Here is a 23,256-nt window from a genome sequence, read left to right on the forward strand (position 1 = left end):
GGATCCGTATCTAGGAGATACTTATGATCTGGAAACGACATTGGGTGAATTTGCAGAACTTATGTAGCATAGAGTTGTATAAAAAGATCGCAAGACAAGAATCTAGGGTTGCCACACTGCTTCTTACGACTAAGGACTATCTCCTAAAACCTAAGATAAACAAAATTTCTTAGGTACCTAAGGGTGATTAACATACAGGGGCGGTAAAGTAAGGTCAGGTAGATCTATAGGGAAGTAAAAGTACTAGCTTGAACACCTGTGAGATGTAATAATATAAGTGATGTTACATTTCCAGATTGTTGCATCAGAACGTCATTGTATGGCCTCGCATGCCACGGTAGTTCACATTAATTCAGGGGTTTATAGACATTTAAAGTGCATGGTGCACTTTACTAGGTACATCTAGGTATACGTGAAAGTTGTTGAGGATGTGTTTAATACTTCTTCACGCAACTGAAGGAATTTGTCAAAACTTAACAATGCAATAGCCTATAAGAACAGAAATAAAAATGGCAGGCTAACTATTTTGCAAATTTTATCGAAATCCACGCGGAAGAGGTTATTATCAGGTCATTTTGTCTTCATTGCAGGAGCACGACCACCTGTAATTTTCCAAAGGCAAATGGAGGATTTGGCTTATACTATCCATGATGGCCAGACGATTTAAGAAGGCCTGATGTTAGATCATGTTCTCTAATGCTTTTTACGCCATCCACGGTGGTGGTGGAGTTGGGATAGCCATATTCTGCTGGAAAACTACTCGAAATACAGTAGTGGAGCTCAACAGTTATATTTTTTACTATGTCAGCAATTGAAATATCTTTGCTACTTGTTCATAACTAGACTTGTCATCTCAGAGTAACTGATACTCTGATAAATAAGGCAATAGATTCTCGCTTTGTGTCTGAATGGCGAGCAAATTGACTTCAATTTGTACAATGAATATTTGTGCTCCTTGCTCAATCTAGGACTTACTTGTCAAAGCGGTTCCACAGTGTAGTTGGTGTTGACGGTTGGTCCAAATATTGGCGATATGCTGATAAAAGATTGCACTAAAAAAAATTGGCCCAAATGTTTGCTTACAGTATGTTTGGCCAGCATTTGCACCAATATTAAGCTGATAAGAGATTGCACTAGAACAGTGGTTCTTAACCGGTGGTCCGCGCACCACTGGTGGTCCCTGGAGGCATTCCAAGTGGTCCACGAAGTGCACTTGCATACCTTGGTCAAAACCACTTTTAACTGATTTTTGCAGTCAAACTGGTTTTGACCGATTATAAGGTGGTCCCTGACAAGACAGAAATTTGGTAAAATGGTCCCTCATGACTTAAAGGTTAAGAACCACTGCACTAGAAGGAGGATATGCCACTTAACAAATCACAATACGTTCCAATCAGATTTTTAATTACGACAAGTTGATTAGCATAGTTAGTTGTTTAGTTAGTACTTACTTTTCATTTATTAGGAGAAAAAAATGTCTACAGTGCATGTCGTTCATTTGGAATGATGTCCTTGAAAGCCTATTTAAGAACTTATATCAGTAAATTTTCACATATAGCAAACTTACTTATAGGCATTAAAGATAAGCAACCTTTGTTGTGTTAGAATGTTATAGCCTGACCAGGAACATAAAAACCCTGGCATAGAGGCGCGTCAATTGCATTTGATAGTGCAACACTGAGTACAGTCGTACCTGTGTTAATTAATAGGCTAACTTTATGTATCAGGATTCAGGATTACGGGCTAATTTGATATTTTCATAAATTAACTTAAAAATATTATTATAGGTAACCTGGTTTAAATAAATTAAATGAAACCATCAATCGAGCTAGTAGGATTTATTTTATTATTCATCAATAATCAAATTTAGAACTTGAATATTCAACTGCAATGTTTGCTCATGAACGCTTCAAACTCGGTACTTCTTTCCCAATTCCATAAAATTCAACACTTAGAAAGTGACAAAAAATTTTAAAATAGGTAGTTGAAACAAACCACAGCTAATTTTCATAGTGGACTGTACTATGCGATAAACATGTCAGTCAATTTGACAACCTTTGTCGGAAACATTATTCAATGAAAATATTGTCCGAACCCTTAGTATTTCTCTTCGACAAACACTTTAACACATTGTAAACCACTTTTCTTTCACGACTATAAAAAGATTTTAGCAATTTAATTCACAAAATCAATTGCGCACATTTAAAATAAAGTTTGTTTACACTTTGACAGCAATAGACTGACATGCAAGGTGACATGACAATGAAGTTTTCAGTTACTGTTGCCATTAAAAGAAATTAGTACCATTAGTTTTCCGCAACATGGCGAGGGTTTTTATGTTCCTGGTCAGGCTATAAATCTATCTGAAACACTATAACGAACCCGTAAAATCATGAAAATATAAATTCATGCTCTTTAAGTTCGTACTCTATGGCGCAGGATGGAATAATTTGAATTGATTTGCAGTGCAGCGCGGGCGCAGAGTAATTTATTTGATGCATTATGATGATAGCAGGCAGTCAGTGTTTATGAGTAGGGAAGACGGCATTCGTCATATTTACGAGTATTTATTAGGGCTTACATAATTTTTTATTATTAACTTTCGGCTAAATTGTCGCAAGATCAACAGCTGGAGACACGGAAATTATTAATTTGCTTATTGGACTAAATAAATAAAATAATTTCAAAGGCTAAAATATTTAGAATGGACTCAAAATCATGAGAGGTAAGTCCTCGTTTGCTAGTCCCCTGTTTATCCAAAACTTTGAATTAACTAATCCAAAGAAGGAAAGGCCTTAGGACATTTACCTTATTGCTAATACCGATAAGGGATTAGGATCTATCGTGCACAAAATATTCCCCTCCACCATGCTTGTTTGTTACTAGCGACCGCCCGCGACTTAGTACGCGTGGATTCCGTTTCAGCCCCTTATGGGTAGAGTTTCGTAAAATCCGTTCTTAGTGAGTACCTACGTTCTAAAAGGAACCCCCATGCAAAGTTTGAGACTCCTAGCACTTGTAGTTTCTGAGATTTCGTGATGAGTGAGTGAGTTAGTCAGTCAGTCAATTAGGGACCTTTCGCAATAGATTTAAGAACGACGTTTGTTGCAATACCTATGTGTTTGATGTATGTTTGTCTATTTGTTGCAGTCAGAATGGGCTCCCTGCCTCGGGTCTCGGTGGCTACGGGTGCGCGCGCGGCGGTCCCGGCCGCGCCGCTGCCCAACCACCTCGCCAGACTTGCTGGCAGCGACAGAACTGCCTTGGTGTATGCAGGTAAATACCGATCTAGGAGACAATCAGTAATAACCTGGTTAAGAGACTCTCTGTCGTGCTAGTATCAACAAAACGTCGGGGGTTATTTAATTTGATAGAGAGCGCGCTCTACCTTAGCATCTTGCCGTGCTGGCTGGAAGCGACCGGACTGCCTGGGTGTATGCAGATCTTTATACTGGTATAGTCAATATACTCAAAATCAGGATATTTAGTCTCCACTGCAAGAGCAGGACTCTCTAATTAACCAACAGCAAATGAAGAATTCTTCTTAACTCCCCTAAGCTAGTCAGACAAGTTTAGGGGAGATTTATACGTAGAATTAATGAAGTCTACGTTGATGGCGCGATTCTTTGTCATGCCATTATCACATACCCACCTATCTATTTAGTGACGACAACGATATACTCAATACAACATTTTGTTAGAGTCTATTCATGAATGTACTCTTTCCATGTCAGTATCACAAATATCACAATATAGTAGAGACAAATTCCAGGAACGCAAGCCAATACTGCCTCTATGAATACTTCTTCTAATGTCGTATTTAATAAACATTACACATTTGACATTACCCACTTCTGGTCCCTACCGCTAAAATCAAGTAGCCAAGATCTACGAGTACGATAATATCAGTTTGTCTCTGCGAAAACTTAGCTGTCATTAAGCACGCAACAAATCAGAAGAAAAATGAAATATTAGGAATTACTGCGTTATTACGTGGAATTAATTTGCATTCTGTCTAATTAGTGCCTTATTCTGATTGTTTATGACGCAACTAATTATAATTTTGCATTAAGATGAGCATCTTATAATGACCTAACCTTTGGCAAATCGTCCCGATGACCTCAGGAATCTTTAGTGCAGTTTGATTGCACATTGTTAAGCACAATGATAGTCATTACTTAATGCCCGTGCTAATAGAAACTGGCAATTTTATAAAGCATTATCATCGTCAGGTCATTTAGTTAACATTGCAAGAACATCGCCGATCGCCGTTTCAGCCAAATGACGTCCACTGCTAGACAAAGGCCTCCCCCAAAGATTTCCACGACTGATCCTGCGCTGCCCGCATCCAGGCACTTCCCGCGACCTTCACCAGATTCTAGTGGGAAGCCTGCCCTCACTACATCTTCGCACGTGGCCCGTGCAAGAACATGATCCTTTCCAATTTATCAGAGGCAAATTGAGGATTTGGCCTACACTTCCTTGCTAGTCAAAAGGATAAGCATATTTTCTTCATTTGTTGCCTCTTACGTCACTCACGCCAAATTTAACCGTCCCCCGGGACAAACGTGGCCTTCACTGTTTGGGATTAGTTATATTCGCTGGCGGTCAAGCAGTGAATCCTGGTTATACAGGAGTTGCAGCGGTGAGAACGAGAGGTGGGAATAGTCTCGTAAATCTTTAAATACAAATACAAAGGTTTATTTTTTAGATTATTTTCTATTATCTATTGGCGCGCACGTGTCAAAGTCTCAAAGCCTTCTGCAATCATTGATTTACATCAGCAAATTATAACCACGAAGGCTAAACTAGTACTAAGAGATATAGTAATATAAATCTGATAATAGGTTGGAGGGTCGTAAAAAAATATGACCGTAATTTTGCTAAAAATAAGGAAGTCGATTTTGCAAAATGGCGCCTTGAAGTCTTGGATGCGAGATCGATTCCTAGACGACCTCTCATAAATTGGGCAACTAATAATTAACCACAATCAATAAAAGCCATAAACAATAATTAACACAAAATATAAGTTCAGGACAGTGCTTGTCCACCGACAAGGGGGACAGACGACCTCATAAAGGTAGCAGGAAGGCGCTGGATTCAGGCCGCTACCAACCGTCCAATCTGGAATTCATTGGGAGAGGCCTATGTTCAACAGTGGACGTCCTGTGGCTGAATTAATGATGACATACAGTTTTTATTTCGTGAAAACATAGTCAATCGAAATGGCGATTAACAAAGAAGAACCAGCCCTAATTCGGGAACATGAAAGTTTATCTGTTAATTAGATAAATAACTATTTAGAACAGAGTTCAACATATTACTTTACACTGCACATTCTGGAAGATATCTAGATGGCCATCTTTGGTAGAGATCTCTCAAATGCCACTTATTTTCCAGATGAAACCTGCAACGTCCGAGTCAGCTACGCCGAAATGGCGGCCAGAACCAACACCCTGGCTAGAGCCATCGCAGCACGCGCCAGGACCACTGGAGCCAATAGGGATGGAGACTACGTCATAGCTGTGTGCATGCAGCCGACGCACAAGTAAGAGTCTTATTTGTAGGGGGTTTAGTTCTAGTATTCTGTGCATGGCGGTCAGAACCAACACCCTGGCATTCCTGGCAAGAGCTATCGCAGCACGCACCAGGACCACTGGAGCCAATAGGGATGGAGGTCATACTTAGCTGTTTGCACGCAGTCGACACACAAGTAAGAATGTTTGAAAAAGATGTGAGTTTAATTAGATAGATAAATAGAAAGATAGAAAAACTTTATTGACACAAAACAACAAGAAGAGAGCCACTGCGCCAATAGGCTCCCCTCAGCATATATGACATGCCCTTACGAGCATGTCTTCCGCGGGCGCCCTTGCTATAGACTCGAGTTCGCTATCCCTCAGAAGGGTGCGCAATGCAGGGAAATACCGTAACACACCACCATCTTACAAAACACACATGCATTTTTAAACAATTACTTTTACAGTCATATCTGTCTCTCGCTTTGCAACGGAGGGAATTCGATATAATACCTGTGATAAAATACTTCGAACTCCTCCTATTGCGGGTTCTTAAGACAGTTCGCTATCCCTGGGACTACTCAACCTTCACTGGTTGGGTTTCATTGGGAAGGCTACCAAGCTGTAGATCCTGGATAAACAGGAGTTGCAGTGGTAGGAACGAGATGTGGAATTAGTCCCGTTGGACGTAGCGAAGCGAGAAATGGAATCTATCATTTTCAAGATGGAGACCCAAGCTATAAAGCGAGGTTTAGACTAGCAATAAAACTCGCAGCAGTTGACTTCCGCAAGCTGTCACGACTATGTAAATCTTGCAGAAGTTGGCTTACCACAGCTATTTACATAGTGGAGAACAGCTTGCGGAAGTCAACTTCTACAAGTTTTATTGCTAGTCTAAACCTCGCATAAGATCTTGTCATCATTGGCCCAAGCTATACAGGAATACCTACTATAATTGTAATTCTTTCCAGCACAATCCTGGCTCTGCTGGGCACATGGAAGGCTGGAGCAGCGTACGTGCCTATGGAGCCCACCTTCCCGCAGGCGAGGATATCGCACATCCTGAAGGATGCTGAGCCTTCCTTGATTATTTACGATGACACAGGTAAGCTCAGTTAATATAGACTAAAAAGTTAAAAAGTAGGGTAATTTTTTTGACACCGCAAGATGAAGATGGTCTTTTTTATAATAATTAATTATGTACATTTATTTAGCCTAGGTGCAGACCACCGACTTTATAATTTGATGCAACTCAGCCTTGAATTCTTATCCACAAACAACCGGTGCAACTTAAATTATTTAATCACGTCTGGCAGTCTGGCACCCACCTGTAGCCTTGGGAGATACACGCGAAGGAAGAATAATATGCCAAAATAATTTAATGAAACATGTGTATTAAAATTTATACAATTGGGAGAGTTGAATTATAATTATAATGACCTACTTACTTTGAGGCTAAATGGCGCTCCAAAAAGATGTTATAATATAAAAAATGATGACATAGATACGAGTATTAATTTATGGATGTAATTATATTTAAAGCACTTTAATTAAGTGATATTTGCTCAGATATAATATACGTTGGTAAATATCCATAAGCCAAGTGACTAAATTAACGACTCTACATTCTACCATTACTACTATTTCTCTCACCTACTCTGATACGTATACGGGACTATTCCCGCCTCTCGTTCCCACCACTGTTACCCTGTGAAGCCAGGATCTACAACTTGACCGCCAATAATAACCTAACCAGTGAGGTGCGGGTCCACAACGAAATACGTATGCACATCGCACACGTCCTGAAACTTCACTCAATGCTAATTTTTGTAGGGATTTTTAATACAGTCTTTTAATTATATGCCCTTCTTACAGCCAACCCTTCAATGTTCTCCGCAAGCGGCATCCCAGCAGTCTCCTTCGAAGAGCTGGCGATCGAAGCCAGCGGAATGTCGGCTGATGACGTCAGAGATGCAGAGACCCTGTCACACCCTCGGGTGGAGAGCATCGCGATCGTGCTGTACACTTCTGGCAGCACTGGCATCCCTAAAGGTAGGTGTTGGTTTGGTCTGACGAAGGATATAATAGGCATATAAAATTCCTCTTACGTGAGGAGTCATTGAGGAATTCAAAATTCCTGAGAGAACCTGGCCTAATTTAGAGTGTTTTAATTCATATTGTGATGTACCAATTCCTATGGAACAAAATGGTTGTGTTGGTATGGTTTGAAAAAACAGAAACAGAAGAAGTAAACTCTGTATTTTAAGCTGGAAAATTTGATAAGTCCTTAATTACTACAGCTCTTAGGGATCTGGTCAGCTCTATGAATAAGTCTAAACACTTTACCAACAGCGATAGAAGCTAAAAAATTTCATGTTTTCCACAGGTGTTCGTCTGCCCTATTCAGCAATCTGCAACCGTCTCTGGTGGCAGTTCCGTACGTTCCCCTTCTCTTCCACTGAGGTGAACTGCGTTTGGAAGACGGCTCTGACCTTCGTAGACTCCGTCTGTGAAATCTGGGGTCCTCTATTGCATGGGAGAACCTTGGTCATCCTCTCGAGGGAGATGACCAGAGACCCTCAGAAGCTGGTGCGGATTCTGAGCGAAAATCAGGTTAGTAGTAGAACAAATTGAAAAATAATTATTTACCTACTTCAACTTTATTGTACACTGAAAAGTACAGTTGGCTAGGTACTTAATGCGTAACAGCATTATCTACCGGTCAACCTTGAAGTAATGCAGTGATGAGTCAATATTATTGTGTACACTAAAAGATAGAGTTATAAAGTTTAGAACTGTAGGTATACGACCCTACTGTGGTTGGTAATATTAATGTTTAATTTCAGGTCCAAAGACTAGTTCTAGTGCCAACACTTCTTCGTTCCATTCTTATGTACCTGTCCCTAAACCCATCGGAGCGCCCGCTCCAACTCCTCAAACTTTGGGTATGCTCTGGAGAAACCCTCAGTAAGGAATTGGCACTAAAGTTCTTCCAGTATTTTGGAGACCATGAAGGATACAAACTAGCGAACTTCTACGGGAGTACTGAGGTCATGGGTGATGTGACTTTCTATGTGCTGGAAAAGAGCGGTCAACTGGATCTACATCCTACGATACCAATTGGTAAGTGCAATTTTGGTTCGCATTCTCGTGTGGGTAAAGGACGAAGCACCCTTATCAACCCGGAAACGGATCGTAACCGTATCAACTCGAGGCTGTCAGTATTCTTTGTATGAAAATCCATACTGCAATGCAACGCACACTTATGCGCACTGTAACGTAAACCTCGCCTCGGTTGGTTTTAAGGCGATTCGGTGTTGAGCCCAGTCTGGGTTGATAAGTGTGCTATGACCTTTATCATCTGAAAATATTAGTCAAATGCATAATTCACCAGATCAGTGTAGATGATTGTTGTCAATAGTATTCTCCTCGGTTCTAAAAGAACTTTCCTTGCATTTCCTTGAAAATATCTTCAGTCAGATTTACAAAAAACATCTTTTTAGGTGCACCATTGGACAACTGTGCTGTATACCTCTTGGACGAAGAAATGAACCCAGCCCGTGAGTCGGAACCTGGAGAAGTGTGGGTGGCCGGTCACAACCTCGCCGCTGGCTATGTAGGCGCCCAAGGAGCTGATAAATTCTGTGATAACCCACATGCTCAGCATCCAGGTTAGTAGCCTAGATCTAGTGGAAAAGGTATAATATCTTTGACGTGAAAATTCGTGGCACAATTTTCTATTAGAAAGAATCGTTTTAGGAACACCTAACTTGCTAGCTAGTCTTAGGATCTTAACTGATCGTCCTACCCAAGATCGTGAGCGCTGAAAAAGTTTGGTATCTAGACACGCGGTAGCGTGTCAAGCTAAGTTCAAGTAACAGAACTGGCAAGCATCGTCCTTCTTTCTTCAAAGGACACGTTCTGAAATTTTCTTAAGTATTATGGTTTTCAAACAATCTTCGGAAGTGTCTTGGGGTATTCTATTCTCTATTCTTTTCTAACTGTTATTTAATTGTTTTTTTTTCTCTTTCAGACTTCAGCCGTCTGTACCGCACTGGTGACTTTGGTGTCCTTCAAAAGGGGGTTATTCTGTACGCTGGCCGTACTGACTCTCAAGTGAAGATTAGAGGACACAGGGTTGACCTACAGGAGATTGACAGAGCTGTTGCTGCTGTTCAAGGGATTGATAAATGTAAGTTAATAGGTTAGGAGAAGGATAGAGTTAGATAGAAGCTGACAAACAAAATTAAATACAAGTTTAAAACGGCCATTTACCCACGCAGTCTTATCACTAGGAAGCGCTCTCCATAGTGTGAATTTTCCTTTAATAAAAAAAATGTAGTGGTGCAAGGTGCTATTTTGAGGAGAGTAGTTTTTGCGTGAAAGAGAAACAAACATCCAGATATCCAGACATCCATACAAGGGTACTTCTCATTTTCACTCAAATTTGATGGTCACTCGATAATAGTTCATAAACGGTATAAGTTAGAACAATAACTTTGATATCAGATGATAAAACATTTATTTAGCTACATACAAAATAAATTTTATCGTAATAGAAGCAAAAATAATACGAAAACATCACATGAAACGATACAAAACGGGGTCATTTTTCGCGTTCTCATCGTGTCACACCTTCGGTTGCAATGAAACATTTGGTTACTGCATTCACAATTTTCATTCAATTTGTGTGTAGCATATACTAAAATCATCGTAATTAAATATACTTTCCACACAATAGTCAAAAAAATATCTTCTTATAATTATTTCGAATTGAGAAAGCGAAATACGTTGGTCACACGATTTTAGGTACCTAAAATTTTGAGTAATAATACAAGATTGCCGTTAAACCGAACACCAGCAACCAATCACAGCGTTCTATTCGGTTAACGTCTGTCGCGCTCCGGCCATTGGGGAGGTGAAATAGGTCGATCGTCGCTCCGCGAAAAAAATACGTAACTTTTTGTGATTTTCCATAGACATACCGTCGCTTGCTTGAACAATATTTTCTACCTCTAAAATTTAAACAATTTAATTGAAACTTAGGCTATTGAAAACTTAACATGTTAGGCTTATTTGTGTAGTATTCGACTTGAACCGTTAAATTCAAATTTAAGAATAATTCATAAAAAACTAAAATTTTTGTCACCTTCGTGGCATCACCTTCGTGGTGTTTTATACACGAAGGTGATTTTAGGCCACGAAAGTGATTTCTTGCTTTGGTTTATTTTAAAATATAGTGACTGGTGTTTATGTTTTTACAATATTTTAATAACTAATAAATTATACGTGGTAAGTAGAGTTCAGTACATCAATAAAAAATAAGGGCCTCGTATTTTTGTTGTCTGTCTGTCTGTATGACTGTATGTATGTCTGTATGACTGTATGTATGTCTGTCTAAGTGACTGTGTATCTGTTTGTAAGATAAATTTAATCTGAAATTTCAGTTAAAAGTTGTACAACAAAAATACGAGGCCCTCTGGCCTCAATAAAAAATATATTTTTGTTGAGGACTGATAATTAATCAGTTAGAGTTCTTTTTTATTGAGGTACTGATAATCTTTTTTTTGCTTTTTTAGCATTTCAGAATGCCACCAGTATCACCCTTAAAACCAATTGCGTAGAATCTTGTAACTTAGTAGGTGACGTTATCGGTAAAATTTTATCTTGTATTTAAGTAGGTACCTATTTATATTATGTTATTGCTATAATTTATCTATGAAAATAAGACAAAATATATGTTTTATATACACTTAAGAGTCATTTACAGTAGTAAAGTTTGAAAAAAATATTGCTGTGAAGTACAGAGTCACTTTCGTGGCATCAAAAAATTCAAAACGTTAAAGCTTCTAAACGAGACTCGCTATTTGACTGATTTACTGAGAATACACTCTTCACATCAAGCGCTACAATTTTTGTTTACAAAAAGTTGAAATAAGTTAGAAATAAAATTTGCCACGAAGGTGACGATGAGAACCGTGGCGATGAGAAATACCCACAAACTTTCACATTTATAATATTAGTAGGATAGGATATAAGAACTAATAAAGACTTCAAAATGTTTGGCGACCAGAAACCACGCGCATGATACCATGGCTAGATGTAGAAATCAGTCATGATTTGTTTGTTATCACGATTATTTTCAGCACTTGTAAAAATATTTTATCTCGAAACTTAAATACGTAGTTACCTATTTATAGGGGAAAAAATGCTAAGATTCACCACCACCATTCTTTTTTGACTTTGTCTCCAGGTGTGGTCCTCTGCTACGGGCTGGAGCGTGGCAACCCAGAGATTCTGGCCTTCGTCACAGTACAACCAGAAGCAAGGCTGGGCGCTCACCATATTGAGTCCAAGCTGAAGAACGCGCTCACACACTACATGATACCACAGGTCAGTTACTTGTTCCTTGAACTGAAACCCTTGCAAAAAAAACACTTATCCTCCCATAAGGTATTACTACCTACCTACTACATGTAGAGGCTCCTTAAGAGCAAAATGACGATTTGTAAGAACTATTTATTAGTCTAAACAAATAAAGAAATTTTGACTTTGACTTTGACTTTGACTACCTTATGGGAGGATAAGTGTTTTTTTTTTGTTGTTAAAGGTGCAAGGCATGTCTCATCTAATCGCTAATACATTTCCAAGTTCGTAATGGATGTTTTGTTGTAGGTGATCGTGATTGACAGCATTCCTTTGCTAGTAAATGGAAAAGTAGACCGCCAAGCCCTTCTGAAGATGTACGAGAACACAAACAATAATGGTAAGTCTCTTTGCAAATAGTAGCACAGTAGTTAGTAGAGTAACTATAATGTTTATGTTCAAACTAAATACTTACGAATTAAATAAAGAATACTTAAAATACGGATTGGAAGTGGCCAAACTTACTGTCAGGTCGCAAATTGCCATTAAGACCTCTGACTAGCCTTAACGACTACTACCAACATGAAGTTTCAACGTACTTCAATGAGCACTTGTGATAAATTACCATTATAAATGGTCGGAATAGTAACCGTTGCGTAGCTTGCTTAATCTTTGAAGATCGCCCCCAAAATGCTGTCGCCACTGAACTACAAACCTTTCCTACAGGTTTAAATGATAATCTTCTTTGCAGACGACTCCACAATTCCTCTAGAGATTGACTACACAGGAGTAGCCCCTGAACACATGGAAGCAGCCAGGGTGCTCTTCGAGACGGTGGGCGAAGTCCTAGGTCGCTCCGTCAGGGGTGCTGTGAGCGTGCGAGCTGGCTTCTATGAGTTGGGAGGAAACTCTCTCAACTCCATCTATACAATTACTAGGCTGAGGGACAAGGGGTACTATATTGGTAAGTGAGGCTTCTGTCTACTAAGAGAGTACCTGCTTATCTCTATTTTTGTTTGTTCTACCAGCATGTCACTCTAAGAGGAACGAAATATGCTTTATGCGATTTGTATCTAGGTACTATGTATTTAGCAATGGTCTGGACTAGGCTGGTATTTCTTCTGGGAATGCAAACCCATAAACCAAAAAAGATCAACTGAACTGAGAAGGAGGAGGCTCCTTCTGTTGAAGTCGGTAAAAATACTTATCACGCCTCGAATTTGAGCTCCCCTCACTGGACCTTCTTCTTGAGGGAGAGTCATAAAGGATTCCAAAATCCTGATGGGTCGAAGTTTACCATAAGCCCGTCTAATAGAAAAATGGATGGATGGGTAATAGATGAAAAATGAATGATGAAGGCGAATGATTATGTCCATTAACAGCAGTCAGCTAGAGCTGACTTTAAATTCCATTCAAATTAGAAATTGAATTATCCTTCTTTCTCTACAGAAATCAGCGACTTCCTCAGCGCAGCGAACCTCGGCGAGGTCCTGTCACATCTCACCACCAGCCCCGACAGCGCTGCGGAGAGCCAGGAGCCCAAGTTCGGCGTGGAGCTGATCAAGGATGAAGATGAGCAGAAGGTTATTGAGTAAGTGATTTTAAAAGACTACATTTTTGAAACTTTTGGATATCGCGACGGGATAGACGAAAATAAATCAGAATAAAGTGTAACCTAGGCTACCTATTGCTTTTTTTTTCAGTAAACGAACAGACATGACATATCACTACTTTTTCAATAGTAATGTAATTTTTTTATTCGAATATCTTCGTCCTAAATTCACTCATCACAAAAGGTATCATTACGGACTCTTATGATCTATATGTACCTACCTAATGGGTGTTTTCTAAGCAGAATAACATCAAAATAGAGCAGTCTATGTATCAAGAAATAAGTAAAACCTATTCTGATTCTGATTACCTAGGATTTGGTACAATAGTCTAGTAGACAACAAGGATCGAAATAGCATTCCTCGAATGTCGAAACGACAATCAGACGCCAACACTGATGGGCTAATATCGTCTTTAAGTTTATTACAATAGCGACTATAAATGAGTATTTCGTCCACAGCATGATAGTGTCTTCGTTCTACGAGAAGGCAGAGCTAGAAGAGTTCCTTCGACACGAGATTGCGACGAGCGATTACGCGCATTGCGTCCACGCGTGCTGGCCGGCGTTGCTGCGCGCGCGCCTTAGCGTCGTGCTGAAGGATTGTGAGTCTTTTAATACAACTACATAGAGTATATTTTCACTATTGTACCGATATTTGAAGTCGTGCTGAAGGATTGTGAATCTTATTACAAGCATATCTAGAGACTATCGCCATTATTGCACTTTAGGTTCCTAAAGTGTACGTATGGCTCTAAACTACAATTTTGGGTTCGTCTCGAAATTGAATAAAAAACTGGGCACCATCAGACGATTGAGATTGATTGAAGTACGGCACTCAAATCAATGGGTGGGGAAGGCCTATGTTCAGCAGTGAACGTACGTCCTGTATCTGGAAATGATGATGATGACGAATGTGAAATGTCATAAGATTAACCTGCCAGGCTAAACCTACATCATTTTAGGTTGTAAGTGTAATAAACTTTACCAAACTACAATCCTTAATCTCCTTACAGCAACCGGCAACCCAGTTGCAGTAGCACTCAACTTCGATGCCCGGGACGAGCCTGAAATTGAACTGGCTGGAGGCCTGGCCAAGATCATGGCTTTCTTGGAGTATGTGGAGGGATCTGTGAGGGACACCATGCTGCCTGAAGGAAAAGGTAAGAAAGCTGATGATAACCGTCTTCTTTTTTTTATGTGGAACAAGGATTAGGTAGACTTAGGTACTAATATTAACGTCTTCTTGGAGTACTTACGTGGGAGACTCTGTGTGTGAGACACTACGCTGTCTGAGAGCTGATAGGTCATACTTTCTTATGTGAAATAGGGATAGGTAAACTTTGGTGGACCCTTCAAGATCATTTAGATATTAGATCATGTCCTTATTGGAGTATGTGGAGGGCTGATCTTTACTTTGTCATTAACCACCACGACTATGACCTAAGAACTTAATGGACTCACCAAGCTTCTAGTACGTGGAAGGCTTTGTAAGAAACAAAGGTAGAAGGACTATGACGTAGAGTACCTATTCTGACCAAAACTTTGAAGATTATAGCTTCCTCCATTATTAACAAGACTATTCCCATCTCTACCTTTCTCTGCTGCAACTCATGTTATAGCCAAGATCTGCAACTGGTCCACCCATTAAGCTCCCAACCAGTGAAGGTCAAATTTTGTCCCATGAGAAAGCTTAACTGTCCCCGCATCTTATTAACCGCAATTTCCCATAACGAAAGTAATTAAAGTTTGTAGCGCGCCTAATAACGCCAGCTATCGCCAATCCAGGTAGTCTGGCCGATTCGCCTCGTTCCCGCCGCGCTCACTCTCGTTCGCGCCATATGCGACAACCAACCAACAAACACCACTCCAGTTCGCGCCCTAAGCGTCGGCCAATCAAACGGCCCAAAAGATACCACGACTAGGGGCTGCGGTGTTTCTATTGTTTTTATTGCTTTGTATTGTATTAGTTTGTATTGTTTTTGCCTTACTGCGTCTTCGCAGTAACAAGCCAGTTGATTGTGAGCTTCGAAGCGAAATACACACTTGCCAACATACTCCTGCGTCGTGTTCTTCATTTTAAAAAGAACCCAAAACCCTGAGAAGAGCCCAACACTAAAGAGTCTCACGCTAAATTGGCAGCCCAACGTGAGTCAAATTGGCGAACGCTGCCACGCTAAATTGGCAGCCCAACGTGAGTCAAATTGGCGAACGCTGCCACGCTAAATTGGCAGCCCAACGTGAGTCAAGTTGAAGAACGCTGCCACGCATAAACTGGCAGCTCAACGACCAAGTTAAAGAACACGACCTCCGTGGTATTTATAAAATTCGAAGAAAATGCCACGCCCTGTGACACGCCGCAACACAAATCGCCACCAGACCGACTTTTTCGACGTGGAAGACGATGGACGCGACAACAACGTTGCAAGAACGCCGACGCCAGCGCCAGTGCCGACGCCCATCACCGTGGACGACCTCACCGCCATGATGGTGTCCCTGCAACAGTCGCAAGCAGAAAACTTCGAGCGCCTGCTATCAAGAGTGCTCGAGTGCTGCTCGCCATCTTCACAGCCCGCGCCGGCTCACGCCGCGCAGTGCTCTTCCACGCCGCCGCCCGCTCAACTTGCATCTGGAACGTTCGCCACGTGCAAATCGACCTACAGCGGAGCGCCCACCGAGTCCCTCGACGGTTTTATCGATGCTTTGGAGTCATTTAAAGATTGCGCAAATATAAGTGATGCTAACGCCTTACGTGGTTTCTCGATGCTTCTCACGCACGACGCAGCCACGTGGTGGCAGGGAGTTAAGTCCACGATCACCTCGTGGAGCAAAGCCCTGCAGCACCTCCGCAGCGCCTTCGGCGACAGTAGACCTCCACACCGGATCTACAGGGACTTGTTCTCGAAGCCGCAACAACTCCGGGAGAGAACTGAGCTTTATGTAGCCAAAGCACGCGCTCAGCTAGCACGCCTCCCGAAAGAAGACCTCAGCGAAAAGGTGCAACTCGACATGATTTACGGCCTTCTCCATGTGCGAGTTCGGGAACGTTTACGAAGAGAAGAAGTGGAAACATTCGAAACGCTGCTACGAAAAGCACGCGAAATAGAAGAGGTTGCTGAGGAAAACACATGTGTCGCTGCGCCCGCGAGTGCCTACAGTCAGCAAAAACGCGCGCCTCCACTCGCGTCTCCGCGCACGTGCATCGATGCCTCAGCCCGTTCACCGTCACCCACGCGCACGAATTCGTCCACGACCGCAGCCAGCGTGATCGCGCCGCCGCCGCCGCGACGCGCCACGTGCGACGAGCCTGCCGCTGCCGCGACGCCGCCGACAAGGGAAAATAATCGTTTTTGTGTATACTGTAAACGACACGGACATACACGTGAGAATTGTCGTCGGCTGGCAATGAAGAAAGACGGTGGTAGTGAAGTTTCCTGCTATGGATGCGGAGAAAGAGGAGTCGTACGGGCCAACTGTGCTAAGTGTAATACGCAGTTCAACGCCATATCATGTGAATACATACATAAGGCGTCGCCAACCTCCCTCTCCAATCGTAAGTCGCCCGCACAAGTAAGTAAAGCTACTGATTGTTTTGGGGCCGAAAACGTCAAATTACGTTCCTCACATAATCCTAGATCTCTTCCTAATAACAAATTTCACCTCGCTGAGCGTAATAATCGTAGAAAATACCATGCTATCATGCCTAAAGATAATAATTGTAAAAATAATTTAACGTCAGTTGATGGCACTGATTTTCATTTGTCAGATTTTTTTCCCATACTTCCCTCAGACTTTACGACCTCTAGTATTTTGAACAATGATGGTTCACGTGAAGCGTCCCCAGATGGTGTTTCTAACAACCCGGCTGTGCTATCCGTAGATAATAAAATTCCTTTGTATGATTCCGATCGTCGTCAAACAAAGCGGTCAAACCCATCCAAAAGTACCACGAAACCTTTTAACAAGTATACGGGGTTCAGTGGGAGTAGTAGGGTGACCATGAGCTCTAATTGCGATCGCGGATTTTCTTCAGATGTCGACGAAGTGACGTACGAGCTTGATATTTTAGAACTTTTTTCTACGTCTTCGCATACTCGTCACACATCTGCGTCACAACCACGGCCTCTTTTAGGTGTTAGAATATTAGACCTGCAAGGGACAGCGCTAATAGATACAGGTGCTAAAAGGAGTGTTGCAGGAAGTTCTTTATATAAACTGCTTCAAGAGCGTCGACACCCGACTATCGAGATGACCATGCGAATCAAACTCGCTGATGGCTCAGCGCAGTGGCGCCAAGTTCTAACCACTACGCTGCAAGTAGATGTCGGTCGTAATAAAAGTGTTAAACTAGATTTTCTCATAATTCCCGACGCTATAGGTAATGAAACCATATTAGGTATCGACTTCCTGTTAGCAGCTGGAATCGTATTAAACTTCGGGAATTCGACTTGGAAGTTTTCTGATGATAGCCAAGTTTTCGCTATTCAATATGAGCATCCCAGTCCATCCTCTTCTTGTTATGCTGCAAAAATGCCACGAGAGAATGAAGGCAAGATGTTGACGCCCGCCGAGCGCGAAAAACTCTCTTCTCTGCAGCAGGAATTGGATGATATCTTCAGGCTCGGGGGAGCTCCGACGCTTTACTTAAAGAAATTTATGAAAAATTGGAAACCAAGAAAAGAAACGACTGATCATCATCGTCGATCAGCAATAACGTATCAAGTGGGTGATGAAGTTCTAGTTACCACGCCCTTACTTAGTAAAGATTCGAAAGGACGTACCAATAAGTTTATGCCTAAGCGGGTCGGACCATACCAAATCAGCAGGGTTGTTAGCGACACCACCTACGACGTAGTTCAATTAAGCTCTAACGAGCATGTAGGTAGGTTCCACAGTAATTACCTAACCCCTTTTCATAAATTCAATCGGTCCTCGGCCCCAATACAATCACGTAGGCATCGCGGTCGTCCGCGACTTCAACGGGAATCAGCGCTTGTAAAGTCCAAGTCACCAACGGGACGTTCTTATGACTTGGAGGGGGAGCATGTAGCGCGCCTAATAACGCCAGCTATCGCCAATCCAGGTAGTCTGGCCGATTCGCCTCGTTCCCGCCGCGCTCACTCTCGTTCGCGCCATATGCGACAACCAACCAACAAACACCACTCCAGTTCGCGCCCTAAGCGTCGGCCAATCAAACGGCCCAAAAGATACCACGACTAGGGGCTGCGGTGTTTTTATTGTTTTTATTGCTTTGTATTGTATTAGTTTGTATTGTTTTTGCCTTACTGCGTCTTCGCAGTAACAAGCCAGTTGATTGTGAGCTTCGAAGCGAAATACACACTTGCCAACATACTCCTGCGTCGTGTTCTTCATTTTAAAAAGAACCCAAAACCCTGAGAAGAGCCCAACACTAAAGAGTCTCACGCTAAAAGTTATTTTTCCCAATATAACTACTCGCTCATCCCCACAGGAGCCATTCTGCACTCGTTTATGATGGCGACCGACGCCAACCTAAGTCCTCGTGACAACGTGGCGGCTATCAGGGCTCTCGAACACGCCACCATCCGCATCGCCCGGGAGAGACGGTTCAAGGGTGTCTTCACTACTAATACCAGTCCACTGACTCAGGTAAGCTATGACCACCGTGGTCTTAATATGTTGAGAAAATGCAACTTTAAAATCCTACTACCTAAAATAGTGGCAAATTGGGGATTTGGCCTAAACTCCCCACGCTGGCTAGAACGGTTGGGTAGATATAAAATAATAATCTGGACATCATCAGCTTTCAATACGAGTAAAGCGTTAACCATGCTTATAGGCATGGCGTCAGGGTTTAAAATTATGATCCCTACTATTCTTAGAAGAAAAGTAAAATCAGAATCAATTTTTCTCAATCAGGTATAATCTTTCAGGTCTTTGAAACACTTGAATTTACACTTTCGGACCGGCCAGACCTTTTTCCTGTTTAACAACCACTTTTTTTTTTTTTTTTATTTGTTTAACAATGTTTCAACAGCATTAAATTGTACATAAATGTGCAGGACGATACAACTTGAACATAAGCCAATTAAAGAAACACATTATAATACTAAAACATTTACTATTAACTGATAATTTATTATTTTTTCTACAGCAACTAGGCACCGACGTGCTTGGCTTCCAGACCTTACTGGACTACCAGATTAACCAGTACGTAGACGCAAATGGAGAGAGGCCTTTTGGCAAAGCTGGCGACGAGATGAGAGCCATCGTCTGCTGGAAACCTGTAGACTGAGTCACCTATCAACCTTAAAGCCCAGTGTTTAGACAGGAGAGTAAAGGTCATAGCAGATTTATCAACTCGAAAAGGGATCAACTCAGCCGCGCTGTTAACTGCGAGGCGAGGCGTTGACCTTCGGTGCGGATAATAGTGTGCGTTGCAGTATGGAGTTTCATACAAAGAATATTGACTGCCTCGAATTGATGCGGTTACGATCCGTTTCCGGGTTGATAAGTGTGCTACGTCCTTACGCGTATAGATTTAAAAGAAAAGCAATGGAGAAGATACTGTTGTATTATAGGTATTTTTATTTGGATAAAGTGTCAAGAAGATGTAGCAAAAGTTTAAAACAAGCTACCTATGCAGGACTTCTATAAGTAATTTAAGTTAGATTTTTAAACAATGCAAGCTAGATAATATTATGTAGGTCTTTACTACATAGGTATTTAAGTTGTAAGTTTAAGTTTTATTCGAAACTGCGTAGGTTTAAGTACCTATTAGGATATATTAAACTGTTTGTATCATTTTCTGCATACATTTACCTATGCGCGTTTCAAGTTCAAATGTAACAGTAAACTGTCATTGGGTATTTTATGTAACTGTACACTCAAAAAACAATAATTTTTGATTAAAATAGATTAAACAAGAATCAAGCTTACTGCACTACAACTTACCTGTTGACCTTTAAACTCGTTTTGCAATAATCTAAAAATAGTTTAGTCAGGAAAATGTTTAATAGTAATTCCAAACCAGTGTTATACCTAGTTCTACCTAATTTTAATAAAGAAGTAGGTACCTACCTATGTGTATAAAAATACACGTACAACCTAATAATGCATAATTTTATCTCTGTCTAAAAAGTTTAAAAAACTGTTTGCACTTTGTTTGTAGAGTAAGTGAATGAGTAAGAATATTTATTATGCTCTCTTTTCCTTTTTCATAATGCCAGTGATGTTTTCTTATTTAAGTCCTAGTTTTAGTATTATGTTTAACTGATTGATGTGACGTATAATGTACATCAAGCTATTCAGCGTATTACGGTTGTAACAGCTGCTATTTTTCAATGAAAATGTAAAGTCTAATAATAATTATGTTGATGACTGTACAATACATGATATTGCAAGTTTACCCAGATAATACTTACTTCAATATATGTACCTAATAAAAATGTAATATTAACATAAAATCCTCAAGCCAGTGCAATATTTAACAAAATTACTTGTATGTACCTACCTATCCATTTAGTTATTTGGTAATAATATTCGCAATATTTTGAGCAAGAAAACCTTCCTACACTTATAATGTGATATTTACAATATTAATTTAAGTAATTAATTAGTAAGTAGTAGTTATTTGATAAGTATTTTTAAGATAATGTAATAATAACATTTGCCTACTTGCCGTAGTAATAAGATAAGCTTTAAAATATTTATAGTTAAAGTATTGTTTATATTACTTTATGTGGACTATTAATAATGTCAAAATTATTATTATAATAGAGATAGTTATAAAACATAAATTAATATGTACCTATACTAGATCTCTGTGTTATAGCTATAGTTTTAAAATGTTTTTTGAGCTATGGATATAGTTTTAGTAATATTTTCCTATATTACGACACTTTAAAATTAAATAATAAGTACCTACAACGAAGTGTACAAATGGATTGCCGGCATAAGAATGGCGAAAAATTGTATGCCAGCATTTTAAATTATTACAATATTTTTAGTAAGTGAGTACTCTGCTACCATTTAAAATTGAAACTAAATTTCATGTAAGCCAGTGAATGCATGTATTTACAAGAATAAAATGTATTACTGCTAAAATGTTTGTATTTTTATCATTTATTTATATTTCTCAGTGCAAATAAGGTAGTCTACCAGTGATAGAATATGTACAGAATAATAATAATGTACTGGTAGTAGGGTAAGAACATAGTAAAGAGTAAAAAATAAATAAGAAACAGGTGTGCTGTTTGGATATGTATTTTATTGCATTAAAATTGAAACATTAATCCCACCAAAAACATTCTGTAAAAAACTAGCCAAGTCTCGATGGAGCTGCTTGTTTATCTCTAAAAAGTAATGAAATCTAGACAAAGTCGTGCCAAGTCTATGGTTCCTTACTGCGATTTCTTTATTATTATAGTTAATGTTGTGTGACTTGGCCGTTGAAGTGTACAAAACCAGGTGCTCTATGACACCATTGCACCAATCTGTCGCCAGAACCGCTATCCATTGATGATGGAAAATTGCCACTTGGAAAACGTTGATTTAATAACCAGACAATTGTAGGCTTAATAAAGCTGCGTATTTCAATAATACTTATGTATGATTATCTTAATAAAGATTGTTCAACGGCCAAGTCACACAACATTAACTATAATAATAAAGAAATCGCAGTAAGGAACCATAGACTTGGCACGACTTTGTCTAGATTTCATTACTTTTTAGAGATAAACAAGCAGCTCCATCGAGACTTGGCTAGTTTTTTACAGAATGTTTTTGGTGGGATTTCACTTCTTTTTGTAGAATGTGGCATAATTATTTAACGTCGTCGTCTTTAAATTATATTATCGACATTTTTTTACGATATTAAACAGTTAAACACAAATAAACTCAACGACCTTTAAAATGGACAACGAATCAGAATGGTTTTAATAACATAACCTTAGCCTGAGCGAACCTTACGATATAATAAACGAAATCAACGAAATCCCAACTAATATTATAAATGCGAAAGTAACTCTGTCTGTCTGTCTGTCTGTCTGTCTGTCTGTCTGTCTGTCTGTCTGTCTGTCTGTCTGTTACGCTTTCCCGCTTAAACCTCGCAACCGATTTTGATGAAATTTGGCATAGAGATAGTTTGAGTCCCGGGAAAAAACATAGGATAGTTTTTATCCCGGTTTTTAAAACAGGGACGCGCGCGATAAAGTTTTTCTGTGACAGACAAAATTCCACGCGGGCGAAGCCGCGGGCGGAAAGCTATGTAAATATAAATTACACAACATTCAACTTAATCGACGGGGGGGTCTAGAAAGGAAAAAAAATCTGGACACCGCGGTGCAGAAAATCGACGCTCAAAGTGCTAGCGCCATCTAGCGGTGAGCGGTACAGGCGAACACCACGATGCCGGTGTGGCGCTAGTAGTATTGATTATGAATGTGGTGTTACTCCAGATCTTCGATTTTCCTAGTTTTTATAGTTTTCCCTTAATGTGGCCATTAAACCCTAACTCTGTACCAAATTTCAGCTCTCTGAGTTTATGGGAAGTACTAGTTCTATTTTGATGATCATCAGTGAGTGAGTGTCATAAATGCGAAACTTTGCTTTCGCTTAACTTCGGAAATAAAAGACCTACAGACTTGAAATTTTGGATTTTAAGTATGTGATTATAGCTTACTAGATAACGAAAATTTCAGCGTTCTGGTCTTATCCAGAGGTTCTCAAATAGGGGCCTGAAAATGCGGCGAAATGGTTCCAGTAAATGATGGTACGGCAGTG

General features: G+C 40.2%; 1 protein-coding gene across 1 annotated transcript in view; it reads left to right on the forward strand.

The window, feature by feature from the left end:
* The window catches only part of LOC135083725 (beta-alanyl-bioamine nonribosomal peptide synthetase ebony), a 52,726-nt gene extending 31,147 nt beyond the window's left edge, over positions 1-21,579 (forward strand). Inside the window, exons 2-17 of the mRNA XM_063978448.1 lie at positions 3,151-3,276; positions 5,401-5,548; positions 6,491-6,624; positions 7,395-7,571; positions 7,906-8,132; positions 8,366-8,642; positions 9,023-9,190; positions 9,553-9,711; positions 11,773-11,912; positions 12,195-12,285; positions 12,637-12,849; positions 13,335-13,476; positions 13,957-14,099; positions 14,511-14,657; positions 18,965-19,122; positions 19,628-21,579. Coding sequence (XP_063834518.1) covers positions 3,156-3,276; positions 5,401-5,548; positions 6,491-6,624; positions 7,395-7,571; positions 7,906-8,132; positions 8,366-8,642; positions 9,023-9,190; positions 9,553-9,711; positions 11,773-11,912; positions 12,195-12,285; positions 12,637-12,849; positions 13,335-13,476; positions 13,957-14,099; positions 14,511-14,657; positions 18,965-19,122; positions 19,628-19,768 — 2,586 coding nt within the window. The 5' untranslated portion in view covers positions 3,151-3,155 and the 3' untranslated portion in view covers positions 19,769-21,579. The remainder of the gene's footprint in view (positions 1-3,150; positions 3,277-5,400; positions 5,549-6,490; positions 6,625-7,394; positions 7,572-7,905; positions 8,133-8,365; positions 8,643-9,022; positions 9,191-9,552; positions 9,712-11,772; positions 11,913-12,194; positions 12,286-12,636; positions 12,850-13,334; positions 13,477-13,956; positions 14,100-14,510; positions 14,658-18,964; positions 19,123-19,627) is intronic.
* Positions 21,580-23,256: the final 1,677 nt, after the last annotated feature.

This window comes from Ostrinia nubilalis, chromosome 24, assembly GCF_963855985.1.
Source record: "Ostrinia nubilalis chromosome 24, ilOstNubi1.1, whole genome shotgun sequence".
Lineage (NCBI taxonomy): Eukaryota > Metazoa > Arthropoda > Insecta > Lepidoptera > Crambidae > Ostrinia > Ostrinia nubilalis.